This window comes from Cyprinus carpio, chromosome B25 (assembly GCF_018340385.1).
Source record: "Cyprinus carpio isolate SPL01 chromosome B25, ASM1834038v1, whole genome shotgun sequence".
Classification (NCBI taxonomy): domain Eukaryota; kingdom Metazoa; phylum Chordata; class Actinopteri; order Cypriniformes; family Cyprinidae; genus Cyprinus; species Cyprinus carpio.
In genome coordinates, this window is record NC_056621.1 from 3567812 (window position 1) to 3585943 (window position 18132).

Genomic DNA, 18132 nt, shown 5'->3' on the forward strand with positions numbered 1-18132 from the left:
GCCCTTTTCCGAAACCTGCTGAGCTCTCTAAGTTGGCAGCATATTAAGGTACATGACTGACATACTGTAAAAGCAGCATGAGAATACCATATAAGGTATCTAATACTGGCCAAATTCTGAGGCATCATTACCAGTGTCCTTCATGGAGAATGCAATCCCACAATGCATCATGAAATGTGGTGGAGAACGCGGGCATATGGTATAAACATACTTGATATACATTCAAACTTGAAAGTTCTCTACAGACAAGAAACTTCATGATGAAATTAACTGTTGATTGTATGTGCATGAGGTCACACCAGATCCCCAGAGGGCAAGAGGATTTCTAGATATATTTTAATTATGTTAAAACCACAAACACACCTTACATTGAACAACTCGAATGATTTAAGATAGACCATGACTGATGTGAAAAGCAGTTCTCCAAGGTCGTTGAACAGACCAGCTAGCTTAACCAGCTTCCTCAGTCAATCATCAGATGGAAACTAGTCTAACCTGGTCTTGTGAACAAGGTGTTTCTCTGCTTGTCAACTCCAATAACTCAAGTTTACAAAGAAGAAGACTTAACTCACCACACCCCACCACAGAGCATCGGCATAGCTAGAAAAACCCGTCTTCCCCTCCTCGTCTACTGCGTCTTTCTCTGCCAGATACACAAAATACGACGAGAAGATCAGACCCAGGAACCCGATGTACAGCGTGGTGATCAGCTCCTGAACCAGGGGAAAATAGTTCGTTAATAATCAACAAAGATGAACCCAATTCCAAGACTTTAGATTGAACTGTATATAAACATTAATAAATAAGATGTGTATTTGGCATTAGGTGAACATTTTAGCAATGTCCTAAGATCTTAGATGTACCTGGTCACCATTTATCTTTTTGCTATCGCTAATTCACTTAAACGGTCCTGTGGTGCGACAAATGAATTTTTTTAAGTAAGAATATTCCATGTAATCTCCGAATGAATAAAATTAAAATTAAATATTATTTTTTAGAAATGCAAAATAAATAAATCAATAAACCATTCACAAATAAAAGAAAAATAAGAATGAATAAAATGGATAAATAAATGAAAACTGCAAAAAATGACTCCGTGTGTAAATAAATAATTAAATAAAGATAAGTACAACATATAGGATGTTTTTTATCTCTTAAAAAAGTCTTCATTTTCTCTTGAGTTCCTGATTATTTCAAGGGTCTTCATTATTTCAGTGTTCTGACTCATTTTTCTTATACATATCTTACATATATCATATTACACATATCTTTTATTTATTTATTTATTTATTAATAGATAATAAATAAATATTTGTTTATTTATTTGAGTAAGTCCAAAGGAATAAAAAACTGATGAAAAAATTTTTATAAATTTTTTGGTACATGTTTGGCACAATATATAAATTCCCTCAAATAAACAAGTGCAATATATAAATTCACTCAAATTAATGAATAAACATTTATTTATTATCTATAAATAAATAAATATTTATTTGAGTAAGTTCAAAGGAATACAAATCTGATGACAAAATTTATATACATTTTTTGGTACATTTTTGGTGCAATATATAAATTCACTCAAAAAAAAAATGTTTTATTTATTATCTATAAATAAATAAAATATTTATTTATTTGAGTAAGTCCAAAGAAATAAAAACCTGATGACAAAATTTGTATGCATTTTTTGGTACAGTTTTGGTGCAATATATAAATTCATGACATGCATGGAAATCTAAATTAAAACGGGAATTTATTTAATTTATTTTTCTAATTTGTACATTTGGTACATTGTACATCTAGTACTTTGTTGCATTTTTTGGTACAATATCTTTGGTGCAATATACAAACTCAAGACTAAGATGAAAATCCAAGTAAATATGGCATTTTTAAACTGGTTGAAATGAACATAGTTTATGTGGTGAAAACCATGGAGTATAAAAGCACCTTATAAGGCAAACCTTCCCTAAGCCCAAGAGTGCATGTGAAGGCTCACGGGGCACTGAATGAATCAGCCCAATCACGCCTGATCCACTGAGAACTTCAGCCCTTTCATAAGACGTGTGTCAACGCTGAAGCGATTGAGAAAATGTGTGCGTAAAGTGATTGGATTTAATGCATAAAGCCTTAGATCACTGAAACGGGAGCTCTCCGCTTAGATTATCGTAAAGTGAAATCATGAGGCCATATTTGGAGAGAAATCTGAGGTTGGTTGTGCCAGACGTGCACTGATTAGCTCTGTTTGATGAAATCAGTGGGTTTCATTGTACTGTAAAGTATTAAGGTGAATATTACGGTCAAGGCCTGATGGCCTAAATCAAGCGCACCTGCCGATGAATAAAAACCACTGATCCCAGAAGCCTCCACGTTCCACCCTGACGATCCACATGCAACATTCGCAAGATCTGGAGGAAACGGATCCCTCTGATCAATGACATCAGAGCTTCTTTAGTTCACAGAGCAATATAGTACAATAAACATCAGGGTAATATGATCATCACTGGTTGTTCTACTGATCAAACATGTGGATGATGATGCTTCTGTTGGTCATATCTGTACCTGATTGCGGACGTGGCGAACACTTGCCCATTAGACCCAACGCTCAGAACCACGACAGAGGCGACGACCACTATCAGATCTGTGTCACCAGTCAAAGAAGAGATCAAACTCATTCACACACAGTTCTATACTTCAGTCTGTAAATATGACAAATGTTTCAGGGAAGTGAAAATAATGACATTAAGGTGAAAGACTCTTTGGTTGTTCGTTTGTTTGTTTGTTTACTGGTTTGTTTGTGTTAATGTTTATTATTTTATTTTTATTAATTTGTTTATTTACTTCATTCTTGCAGTAATTATTTTGTTTCATTTATTAAATATTTTTATTTTTAAGTTTTGTAAATTTTCATGCAGTTTATGTGGCATATTAATTAAGAAATTACAAAGGAAAAGGAAACATTTTTGGTATATTTAGTATAATATATTTACTAAACTAAAAAAAAACGTTTTTGTGATGGTAACTGAAAAAAAAATCCTGATTTTATTTTATTTCAGCTACAAAAACTACAAACATATATAAATCTATATAAACATATATTTAAACTGGAAAAATAAATAAAAATGACAAAAACACACAACAAAATTACTAAAACTTTAAGAGAAATTCTAATGAAAATTAAACACATAAACTAATTCTATAAATTAACTATTATAATAAAAACTTCTCATTTATAGTAAAATAATACTGGAGACAATCAGATAACCATTCTTTAAAAATAAAATAAAATAAAATAAAATAAAATAAAATAAAATAAAATAAAATAAAATAAAATAAAAATTAATATTGAAATTAAGATACTTTTCAGTGTGAGGAATGAACCTGAAGTTATACAGTTCATTCAAGTAGATACCTATAATGGAGATGGGTTTCCTGATGAACCTCAGACGGCCTTTAATACCCACATATTTGCTCCGACAGCCAGCTGACCACAGCCGGACCACGTACTCCGTCCCAAAAAACACCACCAGCACGATCTCCTGTAAAGCAGAAAGAAACAGGTGAATCTTTGTATGCATATATGTGTTTCTAAACACTATCCCAGCGGATCTGGCTTGGTCTGAATCAGTGGCACATGTGGAGGAGTCGGACAGTACACACTGATCTGCAGCTCCTCTCTGACCTCTCATGATAATTTGACCCTGAGCCGCTCAGGGGTCTCTGGGGTGATACGGGTGGCCTGACTGCAGTTTGCTTACACAAGTCAAAAAAGAGCTAACAATAAATATAGTCTACTAGCAGAAACATACAAACTGTGTGCAAGCCTATTCACAACAATATCCAGAGGGAAATTTCAGGGCTCAATAAATTGGAGCAGCTCAGATCACTTGATGAGAAATAAAATAAAATAAATATTAACTGAAATTTTAAAAAGAAATCTTAAACTTATTTCAACTTATTTCCACTAATGAGTGACTAGTTGTTGTCCAGTTAGAGTTTGGAGTTTTATACATAAATGTGAAACATCTCAGATCCTTTGATGTGAAATGAGTCACTATTAATACAATAAAAAGAAAAAAAAATTAAATTAAATTAAATTAAATTAAATTAAATTAAATTAAATTAAATTAAATTAAATTAAATTAAATTAAATTAAATTAAATTAAAAAATATATAAAACAGTAGATGTCTTGGCTGGGTAATAATAAAATAAAATAATTAAACTAAATTAAAGGAAGTCTCTTAGCTGGAGACATGATTGAGTTCCCAGTTTCAGAATGTTTCATTTAGAGATCAACTTTGATTTGGAACTTTGATTTTATTTTTATACAAAAAAAAATCCATTTGGAATTTTTATTTGTAATCTAGAATTTCAAGTGTGCCTTTTGTGATCTTAGGTTTTTAATTGATTGTACTTTTCAGAGGATAAAAAAAAAAAGTTATCTTTTCAAAGTAATAAAACCAGACACAAATAAGTCAATAGTTGTTATCCTGTAAAGAGCTTTTTCCAGAAAGAGATTTATATTTGACCATTTTTTGAGAAATGTTCATACTGAGATCTCTGACTTTCGATTGTAGACATTGTTGAGTCTAAAACTCTCAGTTTTAAAGAGATCTCTGTGTATTATCTCTTACATAGTATAAATAGACACAAACGCTGTTCAAAGCCTCTGGGTTTCTCTGGGATCACCTCATAGGTGTCTCCAGGTGATGGTGTACTGTCAGAAATACTAAACTACTCAATCAGTAATATTTAATGTGCTCATAAGAATACAAGCCTTCAAGCCCTGTCCATGAACTCAACATCAGCTCAACTGAGATATGACACTGCCATCCAGTGAGAGAATACAGTACTGCATATATATATATATATATATATATATATATATATATATATATATATATATATATATATATATATATATAAACATAATAAAATAAAAATTAAACAAAATTTAAAATAAATAAAAAATAAAAGCATCTGTCTTAGCTGGGAATAAATATAAACAACAAACACTTGGTGTTTTCTGTTGAGGTAAAAATAAATAAATAAATAAATGGGAATAAAAAAAAATTAATAAAATGTATTAAAAAATAACTGATATCCTGTGAAAAGTTTACCATCCAGAAGAGAGATCCTGTTGCGAAGTCTGCATACTGCTCAATGGTGGACAGGACACTGAATATCAGGCAGACTAGGACCATGAGGAACCTGCGGACATAAAGAAGGTAAGATCTGCCATTACACACAGGTGTATCTCTTTCCATTTAATGATTTCATCGAATGATTCAAAACCACATAATTATCTGTTCCCTTCAAAACCGCTTAAGGTCATTTCCTCAGAGCCTGATCAAGATTTCAGTTATTTTCCATTGAACTGGTTTCTGCAGGCAACTCTAGCGTTATGGCTCTGATGACAAATCATTTCAATTCACAAACTAGTTATGGGTCAATACAGCAGTTACCTTGATATGCAATATTACTCAACACTTTGTCACATACTGTTTGTATGAGCAAATAAATAAATTTATTGCTTTAATATTCAGTATAAATTTTAAGTTTACACATTCAAAAACTCTCTTGCATTCTTCAAAACTGGTTCAGCCCCTCCCTGCGAAGCTTTGAATATTCGGTGTTGATTACTATCGAAGCTTGGAAGCTCAAAAAATGGTATTCGGATCAGCCCTAGTAATAAGTATAGACAACAAGTACAGTACTTGGCATTTTCTGCTGAGGCAAAATAAAATAAAATAAAATAAAATAAAATAAAATAAAATAAAATAAAATAAAATAAAATTAAATTAAATTAAATTAAATTAAATTAAATTAAATTAAATATTAGATGTTTTAGCTGGGTAACAAGTACAGACAAAATAAAATAAAATAAAATAAAATAAAATAAAATAAAATAAAATAAAATAAAATAAAATAAAATAAAATAAAATAGTAACAGTAGATGTATTGGCTGGTTAATAAGTATAGACAACAAGCACTTGGTATTTTTTGCTGGAGTAAAAATGAAATGAAATGAAATTACAATACAACTTTTTAAACAGAAAACAATTTATCATCTTGTGAAATGCTTACCATCATGAAGAGAGATTGTGAAATGCAATATAAATACATTTGACTTGCACTGATTTGTCTTTAATTCCATCCTGCCACATTCAAATACATGTTAAAAACTAAGCTAAAATGAATTAAAAGCACATCAGCAAAACACAGCCAGCCTAATTACATAGGAAGTCCTTAACCTACTAGTCATTTAGAAAAGCCACAGACTAGTGATGGTTTTGAAAAGCGTTTCTTAAACGGGCATGTTAGTGTGTGTAAGGATTCCCACACACAGAGGACAGATGGGAGAGAGTTTAACCACATGAGAGATTACACACTTGCAGAAACACACGCACACACGCTTTTCCTTCAAACACACACATTCTCCGTCCAACTTAAAAAGACAAACACACAATGTGACTGACACAGCAGTCAGAGATCAGAAAGTCACTTGTGTATTTCAAATGATAAAGCAGCAAAGGCGTTCTGGAGTTACGTCACGTCCAGATGTACGCTGACCTCAAGTGTTCGAGCAGCTCCAGTCTGTTGTGACTGACGTGCTGCATGTGACCATTTCAAACCACAGTCATGTCATGTGAGCAACATCCTCGAATACTGACAGCTCCTGACCGGAGAGAAAAATCTTTAGTTGAGGGCAGCACTACTATTAAAGGGCCCTATCATACACTCGGCGCAATGCGACACAAGGCACAGCGCAAGTGTTTTTGCTAGCTTCAGCCCGACGCAGTCCTAATTTTCCCCTCCTGCGCCACGTTGTTTAAATAGCAAATGCATTGTTGGCGCGTTGCTATTTTGAGGAACTGAAAATAGACTGCGCCATAGACCAACTCAAATCTGGTCTAAAGTCTGGCGCAATATTTTTTCTTTGTTATTTAAAGAGCACGTTAATAATATGTGGCTATAGGCGGGTGAACAACACGCGTATACTTTGCTTATTACACACACGGGGATGCGCAGCAGCACACAAACATTTTTTAAAATGAAAAATTACATTCTGCCATGTAAATAGCTAACTCACCATGGCGCGAGCACAACTGGCTTTTAAAGGGAATTGGAGATGAGACTCTGATTGGTTTATTGCACGTTACACCCAAAAAACACCCATTTCTCATTAAGAGAATAGGGACAACCTGTTCAGACCATGCGCCTGGGCGCGCTGACTGTTTTCCTGTCGTTAAACTAGAAAAAGTGGATTCAGACACACCCTGAGTGCACCTGCGCCATGCGCTTTAGACCATGCTCTTAGATCGTTAAAACAGGGCCTGTAGAAGGCAACATTGCCTGTCCCCCTTTTCAGTGGTGCTGGTTCAGTATTTTGTCCATTCATTTTTCCCATAGGGATTTAAAAAGTCTTTGTTAAAGCACTCTAAACCATGAACAAAACCAACCAGTGAATCACAACATTACAAACTTTGATTTGAAACAAAAAAAGTTTTTGAAATCAGGCAAAAAAACATAGGTACAAGACTGTGTACTTAATGACTTTAGAGAGTGAAAGAACTACAATCCCGTGAAGCACTGCAAATGACAATCAAATTAAAAACAATGGAGAAAACAATGGAAAACTATCACAAGCTTGCCTAAGGATCTAGATTACAGGTAATAATGTTGTAAATAACGTTCAGTTTCTTGCACAGACTGATAATTTTGTTTAATAAGATCTCAATGTACTGTATTGTCAGGAGCCACGGGTGTTAATTTTGTTCCTTGAGATGCTTTTTATGACTCTCAAAGTGACAATAGCAGCCAGCTTGCATTTTATGAATCTTCTTTACAGTTCTATTGAAGAAACAAACTCATCTACATCTTGTGGCCTAAGGTTGAGTAAGGTTCTGCTCTTAATAAGGTTCCACACGATCAGGTTTCTGCTCTAAAAGGAATCAAAGGATAATGATGCCGTACATTACTAAAAGCAGTGGCTTTAAAACATTCACTCTGTTTGGAGCCCATAATCAGAAGGCCAAAACAGATTATGACTAAAATTCTTAAAGTTCTGTCACTAAAACTCTCAATGCTATTCAAGCAAGGCGATTATGTTCAGAAAACAAGTGCATACTGTATGGCGATCCAGAACATATTGGGCTTATGTAAAAATCCTAAACAGGAACATATAAGCGATCTCAGCTAAATGACTGCGCTGTATGGAAAAAGAAATGCTCCTCTAATCCAGTTCAGAAATGACCAGATGTTGTGATATCACACCATCAACGGCAGGATTAACAGAGATGCAGGACGTGACACTCGTAAATGGAACAAATATGGCCTCCCTGTTTTTCTCGAATTTGGATTAAGAGCCAGGTCAATAGATGAAAGAGTAATAATGTTTCATAAGTTGAATATCCCTTTAAATCTGTCTTAAGGTTCAATAGCAGGGAATTGTTACTATAAACAGTTCAGGTACCATCTGTGAATAACCAAACTGACTTTAATTGATTTTATATTTAAAAATAAATTAATGACTGTTATATACTGTATTTTAATATATATATATATACACACACACATAAATACAGTATATAAGTCATTAATTTATTTTGATGTTTGAAGTGATTGAGAAAATATTGAATTATTTACTTTATACTTAACTTTATATTTACTAAGTGTTTATTTATTTATATACACACACACACACACACACACAAACACACACTCCCTTTATATTTATTCAAAATAATTTAAATAAAGCAATATCACACACTTTAGTTATTAAATTGTATTTTATTTAGAATTTAAACAATAATTTACTTCAATACTTCAATTTAAATAAAGTAAATTCATATACACACATATACACTTTATTTTAATAAATACTATTTCATTTATAATTTGTATTTCTATTAAATTTCTATTTTATTTATTTACATAAAAACTTTTTAATTACTAAATAATATTTAATTTATTATTTATATTTATATTGAAATATATTAAAATATTTTATGTAATTAAATCTATCTAAAAATATCACAAATTGTAAATGGTACTAAATATAAATAATTAATATATTTATAATTAATATATAAATAATTAATATAAAATATATATATATATTTACTTTAAATATTTAAATAAATTAGAATATAAATTGTAAATTAAACAATTTAATAATTTACAAATATAGATATTTTAAATCACTACAGCCAAATTAACAAAAACTACAGCTTTAAACCAATAGCCATCTAGTCTATAACTGTGCATCTTCTGGAAGGTCTTGATGTGTTTGACCTTTGACCTCATGACCCTATACGCCCCATGAGTCATTTCTCACGGCAGGAACACTGTCTCTTTGTGTAGATGTGAGTCTCTACCCAACAGTATGTTCCCGTCAATCCCATGGACCCCTGCAGACACATCCAGGGCTCTTGCCTTTAGCCAAATTAAATTCCAAATCCAAACCAGATTCCTAGCCCAAAAAACAATAACAGTTTCATCCGAATCCTGCCTTAGACAAGCCATTTTCAATCAACCTCCCATTGCGTTAAGAAGACACGGCACACCGGCAACTAATAACATCACGAGCTTGGGACAAACCCGGTAACTGGTTAAAAATAATTTAAAAAATGAAGGACAAACTCTAGACCTGATTAAAACAAAACATCTGGTGCATTACTAAGCTAGATCCCAAAATCAGACTGACGACTGGCATTCATCATGTCCATTAAAACTGATAATATATAATAATCTAGAAGTAGAAGTACATATAAAGAGACAATCAGTGCACAACAAACAAACTACAATGTCATAAATAATATATAGGTATTTAGCCTAAATCAAATGTCCATTATTACATTTTGTGGGTCTTTTTTGCATGACAAAACACCAAGCTCAAAAAAAGTGTCAAATGAACATAATAATTGCTTTGGCAGGTAAATAAAAGCTGCTTGCTAGTTGGCCAGTAACTTTATTAAGAAAGGAAACATAATACATGTTTTAATCAACACAAGAAAACTAATCTGACCCTCACTAATGTGACAACCCATTTAAAAAGACAAAAGACAACTGTTTATTTTCCATATCAGCTTTTATTATATCAATTTATACTAACACTTGCATGAAAAATTTGCCAAGGTCTTTTTTTTTTTTTTTTTTTTTTTCAGACCTGAATTTTGGGACACACATGTGGAATATTTATCACAATAAGCCTTTAAAAAGAAAATATGATTAGCAAAATCACTGTATGTGATGTTTCACAGAGAGATGAAAACTGACTCAAATATGGTATTATAAATAAATATAATTGAAAAGTTTGGGATCAGTACGAATTTTTGAAAGAAATTAACACTTTTATTCAGCACGGATGCATTAAATTGATTAAAAGTGACAGTAAAGACACTTATATGTTACAAAATATTTCTATTTCAGATAAATGCTTTTCTTTTGAACTTTTTATTCATCAAACAAATTCTGAAAACAAAATGTAGCATGGTTTCCACAAAAATATGAAGCAGCATAACTGTTTTCAACATTGATAATAATCATAAATGTTTCTTGAGCAGCAAATCAGCATATTAGAATGATTTCTGAAGATCATGTGACACTGAAGACTGCAGTAATGATGCTGAAAATACAGCTGCGCATCACAGAAATAAATTACATTTTAAAATATATTCAATCAGAAAACAGTTATATTAAATTGTAATAAAATTTCACAATATTACTGTTTTTACTGTATGTATGACCAAATAAATGCGGCTTTGGTGTGCAGAAGAGACTTATTCTAAAAATCTTACCAACATCAAACTTTTGAACAGCGTGATACATTTTGGAAAAAGTTCTGAACAAAAGTATTTTTCAAGGTTGCAGAGGACAGATCACTGCTGACCTCTCTGACAGCGATTACAGATTTCCGGTCATCCAGGAAAAGCCGGTGATGGCTGTTTCCCAGAGTCATGCCCCTCATATCGGAGTCATCCATCAGCTTAGCAAAGATATTAACACTCATTAGCAGGGTGATGCAGAGGATTATGCTATCATATACTGCACATTAGGCATACTGCAAAAAACTGTGATGAATATTCACTTCAGCAACTGAACACACTTTTTTTTCCCTCTCATACATTCTCAGGAAAAAGGTACAAAACGCTTTCAAAAGGTACTAATACATCCACTTTAGGTAACAATACACACTTTTAAAGCATTAATACAGTATATACCTTTAAGGTATTAATATATACCATTTAAGCACAAATACCGGTATGTACTTTTAAAGCACCTTTAAAGAACTTGTACATTTATATGCACCATTAAGGTCCTAATATGTACTTTTAAAACACTAATATATACCTTTAAGGTACTAATATGCAATTTTAAAGCACTAATATGCACCATTTAGGACAGGTACTAATTTGTATCTTTAAAACATTAAGGTAATAATATGCAATTTTAAAGCACTAATATGCACCATTTAGGACAGGTACTAATTTGTATCTTTAAAGCATTAAGGTACTAATATGCACTTTTAAAGCATTAATATGTACCTTTAAAGCACTAAAATGTACCATTTAGGTACTAATATGTAAATATAATATAAAAGTATTTAAAGAAAGTTTTGTCAGAGCCCTTGTTATTCTTAATTTCAAAATAAATTTTCATCTTTACACCAGACATACAGTATATATCAGTTCAAATTATCAGTAATTGGTCTACTTGATCTGTAATAATCGGTATCGGCATCAACCTTGAAAAACACACATCGGTCAACCCCTAGTACCAATAAGCACTTTTAAGGCACTAATATGCATTAAAACACTAAAATGTACCATTTAGGTACCAATACCTTTAAAGCATTAATAAGTACCTTTAAGATACTAATATGTACTTTTAAAATACTAATACGCACCATGTAATTTTAAAGCACTAATATGTACAATTAAGGTACTAATAGGCACTTTTAAAGCACTAAAATGTATTAAAGTAGATCGTACTATTGAGTATGTATTTTTATTTTTTATTTTTTTTGAATTATGTAATTTTAAAGCATTAATATGAACCTTTAAGTTAATAAGATGTGAAGAGTTCAATTGCAAAAAACGATGAACGGCACATAAAAAAAGTGAATTATTCTCCACATATAGCGCGATCTGAACCCTAAAACACCTTTTGTCCACTTTCAAGGCATCGCAAGTTCATGTTTTACTGCAGAAGCCGACAAGCACCTTTGTTGTTTTTGAACAGAAGCCGATAAATCTATTTTAGCGAATCAGCACGCTGTATTCAGGTCAGGTGACAAGGCTACTTTCACTTTGAAATGACGTGCTAGCTGAGAGGAGTTTCGTCCAAGCTGACTAAAAGTGATCGTGGATGGATAATTTCGACGAACTTGATGAACCTGTGGTATCTTCTTCGAGGCGAAAAAGGAAAATTAAATCTGAAACGTTTTCACAGAATCCTGCAAAAGCAGCGCGTTACAACGGTGAGGGAAAAGCTCAGTGTATTACGTGTAATCACGTCCATACAGTTTATGATCACAACAACAACGTTTGTCAGGCTTCTACATTGTCATCTGAGGAGATTACAAACATTAACAAGTGTGTTTTAAAAACTTTAGAGAGTTATCTGCTTTTGCCATAAAACAATATGTAAAAAAACATACTTTCAATGAACTTTAATTTTGTAAATCACCTGTATTTGTTTAAGTTATTATTACTTAATCAAAACAACCCAACTGCAGTTTGATTGATGTTACTTGGAATGCGAAAAAAAAACATGATTTCTAAAAAAAAAAAAAAAAAAAAAAACCAAACAAAAAATCTTTTTTGCAAATAAACTCTTCATGTACTTTTAAAACACTAAAATGTGCCATTTAGGCACTAATATGTACATATAAAGCACTAATATGTGCATTTAAGGTACTAATATGCTATTTCTAAGCACTAATATGTGCATTTAAGGTACTAATATGCTATTTCTAAGCACTAATATGTGCATTTAAAGTGCTAATATGCACCATTTAGGTAATAATGTCTATCTTTAAGACAGTAATTTGTAACTTTAAGGTATGAATATATACATTTAGGTACTAACATGCACTATTAAAGCACTAATGTATACCCTTAAGGCACTAATATGTGATATTAAAGCACTAATATGTACCTTTTAGATCTGGTACCTCTTGAGTACTGCTCCAGTCGCAGCATTGCACCGTTTTTCTGAGAATGTATGGGTTTGTAGGAAATACACCTTCCAATTGAGAAATACACTAAAGCAGTGAGGATAATAACCTGTGAATGTCTCCATTTGCATAGTGCAACCCGAAGCAGCACAAACAAACCGTTGAGACATAAAAAGTGTGACTGTAAAAGCAGAGCTGTGAAGTACAGCGGCTCATGATGAACACCACCTGACCTGGCTCTGGCCTGAGATTACTTATTGATGGCAGGCAGTTTTAGGATCCTGACAGGGAAACAAGAGAACATGAATGTAATCCAGTCGACAGTTCAACTTAAGCACGAAATGGTACACTGGTCTCCGTACGCTGCAGTTCGGTAAGTACAGACTGCTCTTAGTGCAAATAATCAGAGACCGTTACAGCTAGCAAAACTACCAGCCCACCCAGCCAAGTGTGGACTTGCTTCATAGAGCCAAACAAAAACATCCAAAGCAATCATATATTTGATGTCTAATGGGATTTCAAGTTGGAAACGGTTCAAAATGACTCCTATATCCATCCAGCTGTCCGGAGTGGATTAAATCGCCAATGAGTTATGATCTTATTTGGGATGAACTGATTATTCTCATGGCTCAATTAAGTATATTCTTAAATGTGAAAATTATGGCCCCCAAACAGGGGAAATAAATACTGTATTATCTGGAAAATAAGTCGAATCTGGTCAAAATTGCATTGTTGAATTTTTAAAGGGGTCATATAATGCGATTTATAATTTTTCCTTTCTCTTTGGAGTGTTTCAAGCTCTTGGTGCAAAAAGAAGATCTGTAAAGTTGCAAAGACTAAAGTCTCAATGTTAAGAGTCAACCACACCCCCCTAAAATGGCTCGTTCTAACACGGCCCCACATCTCTACTTCACTATGTGGGAAGATTTGCATAACTCAAATGTTCACGCAAGGAAAGAAGGAGTAACTTTTATTCTCTCTGTAGTATTGTTGGCGCCGCTATCATGTCGTGGAGAGGCTGTGTTTTTCTTTGTGAAAGCTAAACTACTTTGTTTGGCCTTCCAAAAGAGGACACAACTACAAATCAGTGGTTAAGCTGCATTTACAACACTGTTTCAGAACAGTCCAAGGGACACGGCACCACAGTATGGCAAGGGGTGTAACATTTCCGTCACACGCTGGAGGCATTCGGCCAATCACAAAGCACTGGATAGCTGGCCAATCTCACCCCATTGGTTAAGTCAGACTTTGGTTAAGAACCTTTTTTTGATTTTATGGTTCTTTATAGATGTTTTTGCATGTTTTGATTATTTCTGTTTCACAAAAGGTTCTTTGGGGTGAAAGGATGTTCTTCAGATTATAAAAAGGTAAGAAACAGATGGTTCTTTAAAGAACCTTTGACTGAATGGTTCTTTGTCGAACCAAAAATGGTTCTTCTATAGAATCGCTGTGAAGAACCTTTTAAGCACCTTTATTTTTAAGAGTGCAGAAGGAAGTGAATTTCACAGATGCAGTCGCTGCATCCCTGCATTACATAAAATATCCAGACATCTGCAGTTGTGCAGCTGCAGCGCGGGGAATGCAGAGTGAAACGGTGCACTGGCATGTAGATCATTGCGTAAGATTCAGAGGCACCTGGCCATGTGCATAGCTGTAGGAAATCTCCCATAATGCAACAGTGATGTCTGTTTTATCTTCCGCACTTTTTCCAAATTGTAGCCTTTGGCAAAAAAGGCACACATTTGGGAATGCGAAATCCAAGTAAAGATGCAGCCTGCAAGAGAATCATTATATAAAACCTCACTTTTTTCTCTGAGACAGCGAGATTAAACAGAGACCACATGAAGACTTCACAGATGATGCGAGCGGCTCATTTAGAATTTTATAGTTCAAAAGTTCTACAAAAAAAGTCTAGCTTTTATTTCTCCCAAGGGTTTTAAATACTTCCGTACACTAGCAATACTTAAATAACATCTTTTTTTTCCCTATATGCTTTATAAATGCAGGTTTTTGGTCTTGTTGTGAATGATTATTGAGCATAATATTGTTAAAGCTAGAATCACTGTTATTTCGTATTCTGAATTAGATTTTGTTTTTATTGTAATTGTTTAAATTTTAGTAATTTTGTCATTTTTATTAGTTTTTGGACCATTTTTGTTAGTTTTTATTAAATTTTAGATATTTATATTTCCCTTTAATTATAAAGTGATTATAATAATGTAACAGTATTTCATTTAAACTTCATTTCAGTTAGTTTCTAATTTTCATTCTCAAGTTTTTTGAGCTTCTCTCTTTATATTTTCAGCTTTTATATATATATATGTCACAGGTCTGTTAGTTTGGACTCTCAATTTGCTTTTCCCGTCGTCATGGTTATTGATTTTGTCATTAAGTTCAGCTGTATCTTATTTGAGTGCAGTTTGAGTTTGTCGGGTCTTAAGTTAACATTGATGTGTATGTATCACCTGCCTTCCCTTTCTGGATTAACCTGTGTGGATTTATTAAAGACTGTAAGCCTTAATCTTTGTGTGTGTGTGTGTGTGTGTGTGTGTGTGTGTCTGTGTGTGTGTGTGTGTATATATATATATATATATATATATATATATATATATATATATATATATATATATATATATATATATATATATATTTAAATAATTTAAAAGAGCAATAAAGGTATTTGTTCCTCTAGTCATTGTACTGTTAAGTCTCATTTCTAAACCCAGACAGGATTTTTGAAAACAATGTCCTTCATGGTCACTTGAAGAGCCAGACAGGTCATTAGTCTGTCAGGATGGATGCATTCGTTCTTTATGTGTCCACTTCAGCGCTGGCAGAGCAGCCGGAGAACAACCTGGCATCGATAACCATCGGCAAGTAAGAGTTAGTTAAAGGAGCGGCACAGAATATCAGTCAGTGGGGTTTAATTTTGTAAGAGGCTGAGATCAGGTTTACTGCTGCGACTGCAACTCTAGATACTCAGTTACACAGAGAGAGAGGTTATCAGACCACCAAAGCATCAGCACTGAAGCGAGGCATGCAGCCAGAGAGTTTCCAACGCTGTCATGACATGCTTGTCTGATAAGTTCAAGAAAAGTACTAATACGTGCCAAAAGCTCCAGGCAGAGCGCCACATCTGAACATTCATTATTCTCCTCAATTTGGAATTCATTCACTGAAAAAAGTGGGTCAGAGAGTTATCAGCATGTTCTTAAAGAGATAGTTCACCTAAAAAATACAAATCTGGCATTATTTACTCACTGTCTTGTTGCTCCAGTGACTTACTTTCTTAAATCTAACACACAAATAAGGAGATATTTAGCCAGATGTCCATGCTGCTTTTTTCAATGCAATGCAAGTGGATGGGGACTGACTCTGAGCAGGGTTATTATTGTTAACTAAATTAAAAACTAAAAATATTAATATTTATAGAAATGAATAACAAATGAAATTTAAATTAAAAATAATACTGAAATTAAATTAAACCTAAACAGTAATACTATTATAACAAATTCTAAACACAAATTATGACAAAAGCACATAAAATTCCTTTAAAAATTGTGTGTGTGTATATATATATGGGCCAGTCTACAGAATTGGTCCAAAATCAGAGTTGGAATCGTCTTGAAAAAAAAAATGTGTATGTATGCAAATTTGTATAATATCATACTTCACATACTAAAACACTACTATAACATATTAAAATATAAAAATAAAATAAAAAAATTGCATAACTTCACTAAAATTTTGTTTATGTCACTACCAAAACAATGATTTCTAGTCCATCTCCTATTCTGAAAAGTCTGTCTTGCAGAGATTGACTCAAAATGATTTGCTAAAACTTGCTGCCAGAGTCTGGAAGATAAATTCTTAAAACAGTGGTACAAGAGGATGTAGTCCTGGTCCTTCAACTGTCATTCTCAATGTATCTGTCTATAAAGTCTATTAAAAAAATCAGTCTTCATGTATTTGACAACACTTCAGCATGGTATTCGTATTAAGTGACAGTCAATTTTTAGGATTTATTACCCAAGCAATGTCTCTGAGAATCTGATGCACTGCACTTCTGGGGACGGTTCCTGATGGTTTCACACCAAATTCTTCACCTTAATTCTTAATTCTTTTGCAGTTAACGTGTCTTTTCTTCTCCGACTGTTTTTTCTGAATGTGCTGACCCAATGAGCATTTTTGCTGTCCTTAACTTTGCAAATTCTAGTATTGCATTAGCATTGCATCCTTCTCATGGGCATTTAATAATTTTTGACTTTCAGTCAGACACAAACATTATTAAAGAAGCAGTTCAGTTAAATCAAATAAAATTGGGTTTTTAATATAGAAGTTTAAAAGCACACTAAATAATATGGATTAAGTGTCCATAGACACATTACAGGTAAAAATTGTCAATTGTATACAACAGGTCCTGTAAAGCATCACTATTTTTGCCTTTATTGATTCTACAATAACGAAATTAAAAATAATTTCTAATTGTACAAATATTCTATGTTGTTGCTCAATTAATAAGTACTCATAAATCTGCATGTGTAGTAATTACAAAACAATTAGTAAAATGCTTTAAAAAATTGTTCTAAATGCCATTTCACAAAGCATTCTAACTTCTATAATAGTATACATAAAAATGTAATAAAATTTTCTACCTAAATGAATCATATTTCTCAAATAGACATTAAATAAAATGCCTGTTAATACTGCCTGTTCATACGTCAACTTCCTAAAATTATTTCATGTAAACGACCCAAATATAAAAAATCAACAATGTATATAAAAATACATTGTATAGGCTCAGATAAACATAAATATTTATCCTCATTTTAAAGTGATTAAATAAATCATATGCCTTAAACAAATAATATTTACACTATTAAAAAAAATCCTATTAACCATCGCAAGCTTCATATTTACAAATGCTGATTAGTAAAATGCTGTATGCTGAAAC

General features: G+C 32.7%; 1 protein-coding gene across 1 annotated transcript in view; it reads right to left on the bottom strand.

The window, feature by feature from the left end:
* kcnq1.2 (potassium voltage-gated channel, KQT-like subfamily, member 1.2) overlaps nt 1-18132 on the bottom strand; it is a 133785-nt gene that overhangs the window by 111478 nt on the left and 4175 nt on the right. The window contains exons 3-7 of the mRNA XM_042753170.1: nt 5116-5206; nt 3407-3533; nt 2557-2635; nt 2325-2421; nt 573-713 (exon numbers count right to left, since the gene is read on the bottom strand). Coding sequence (XP_042609104.1) covers nt 573-713; nt 2325-2421; nt 2557-2635; nt 3407-3533; nt 5116-5206 — 535 coding nt within the window. The remainder of the gene's footprint in view (nt 1-572; nt 714-2324; nt 2422-2556; nt 2636-3406; nt 3534-5115; nt 5207-18132) is intronic.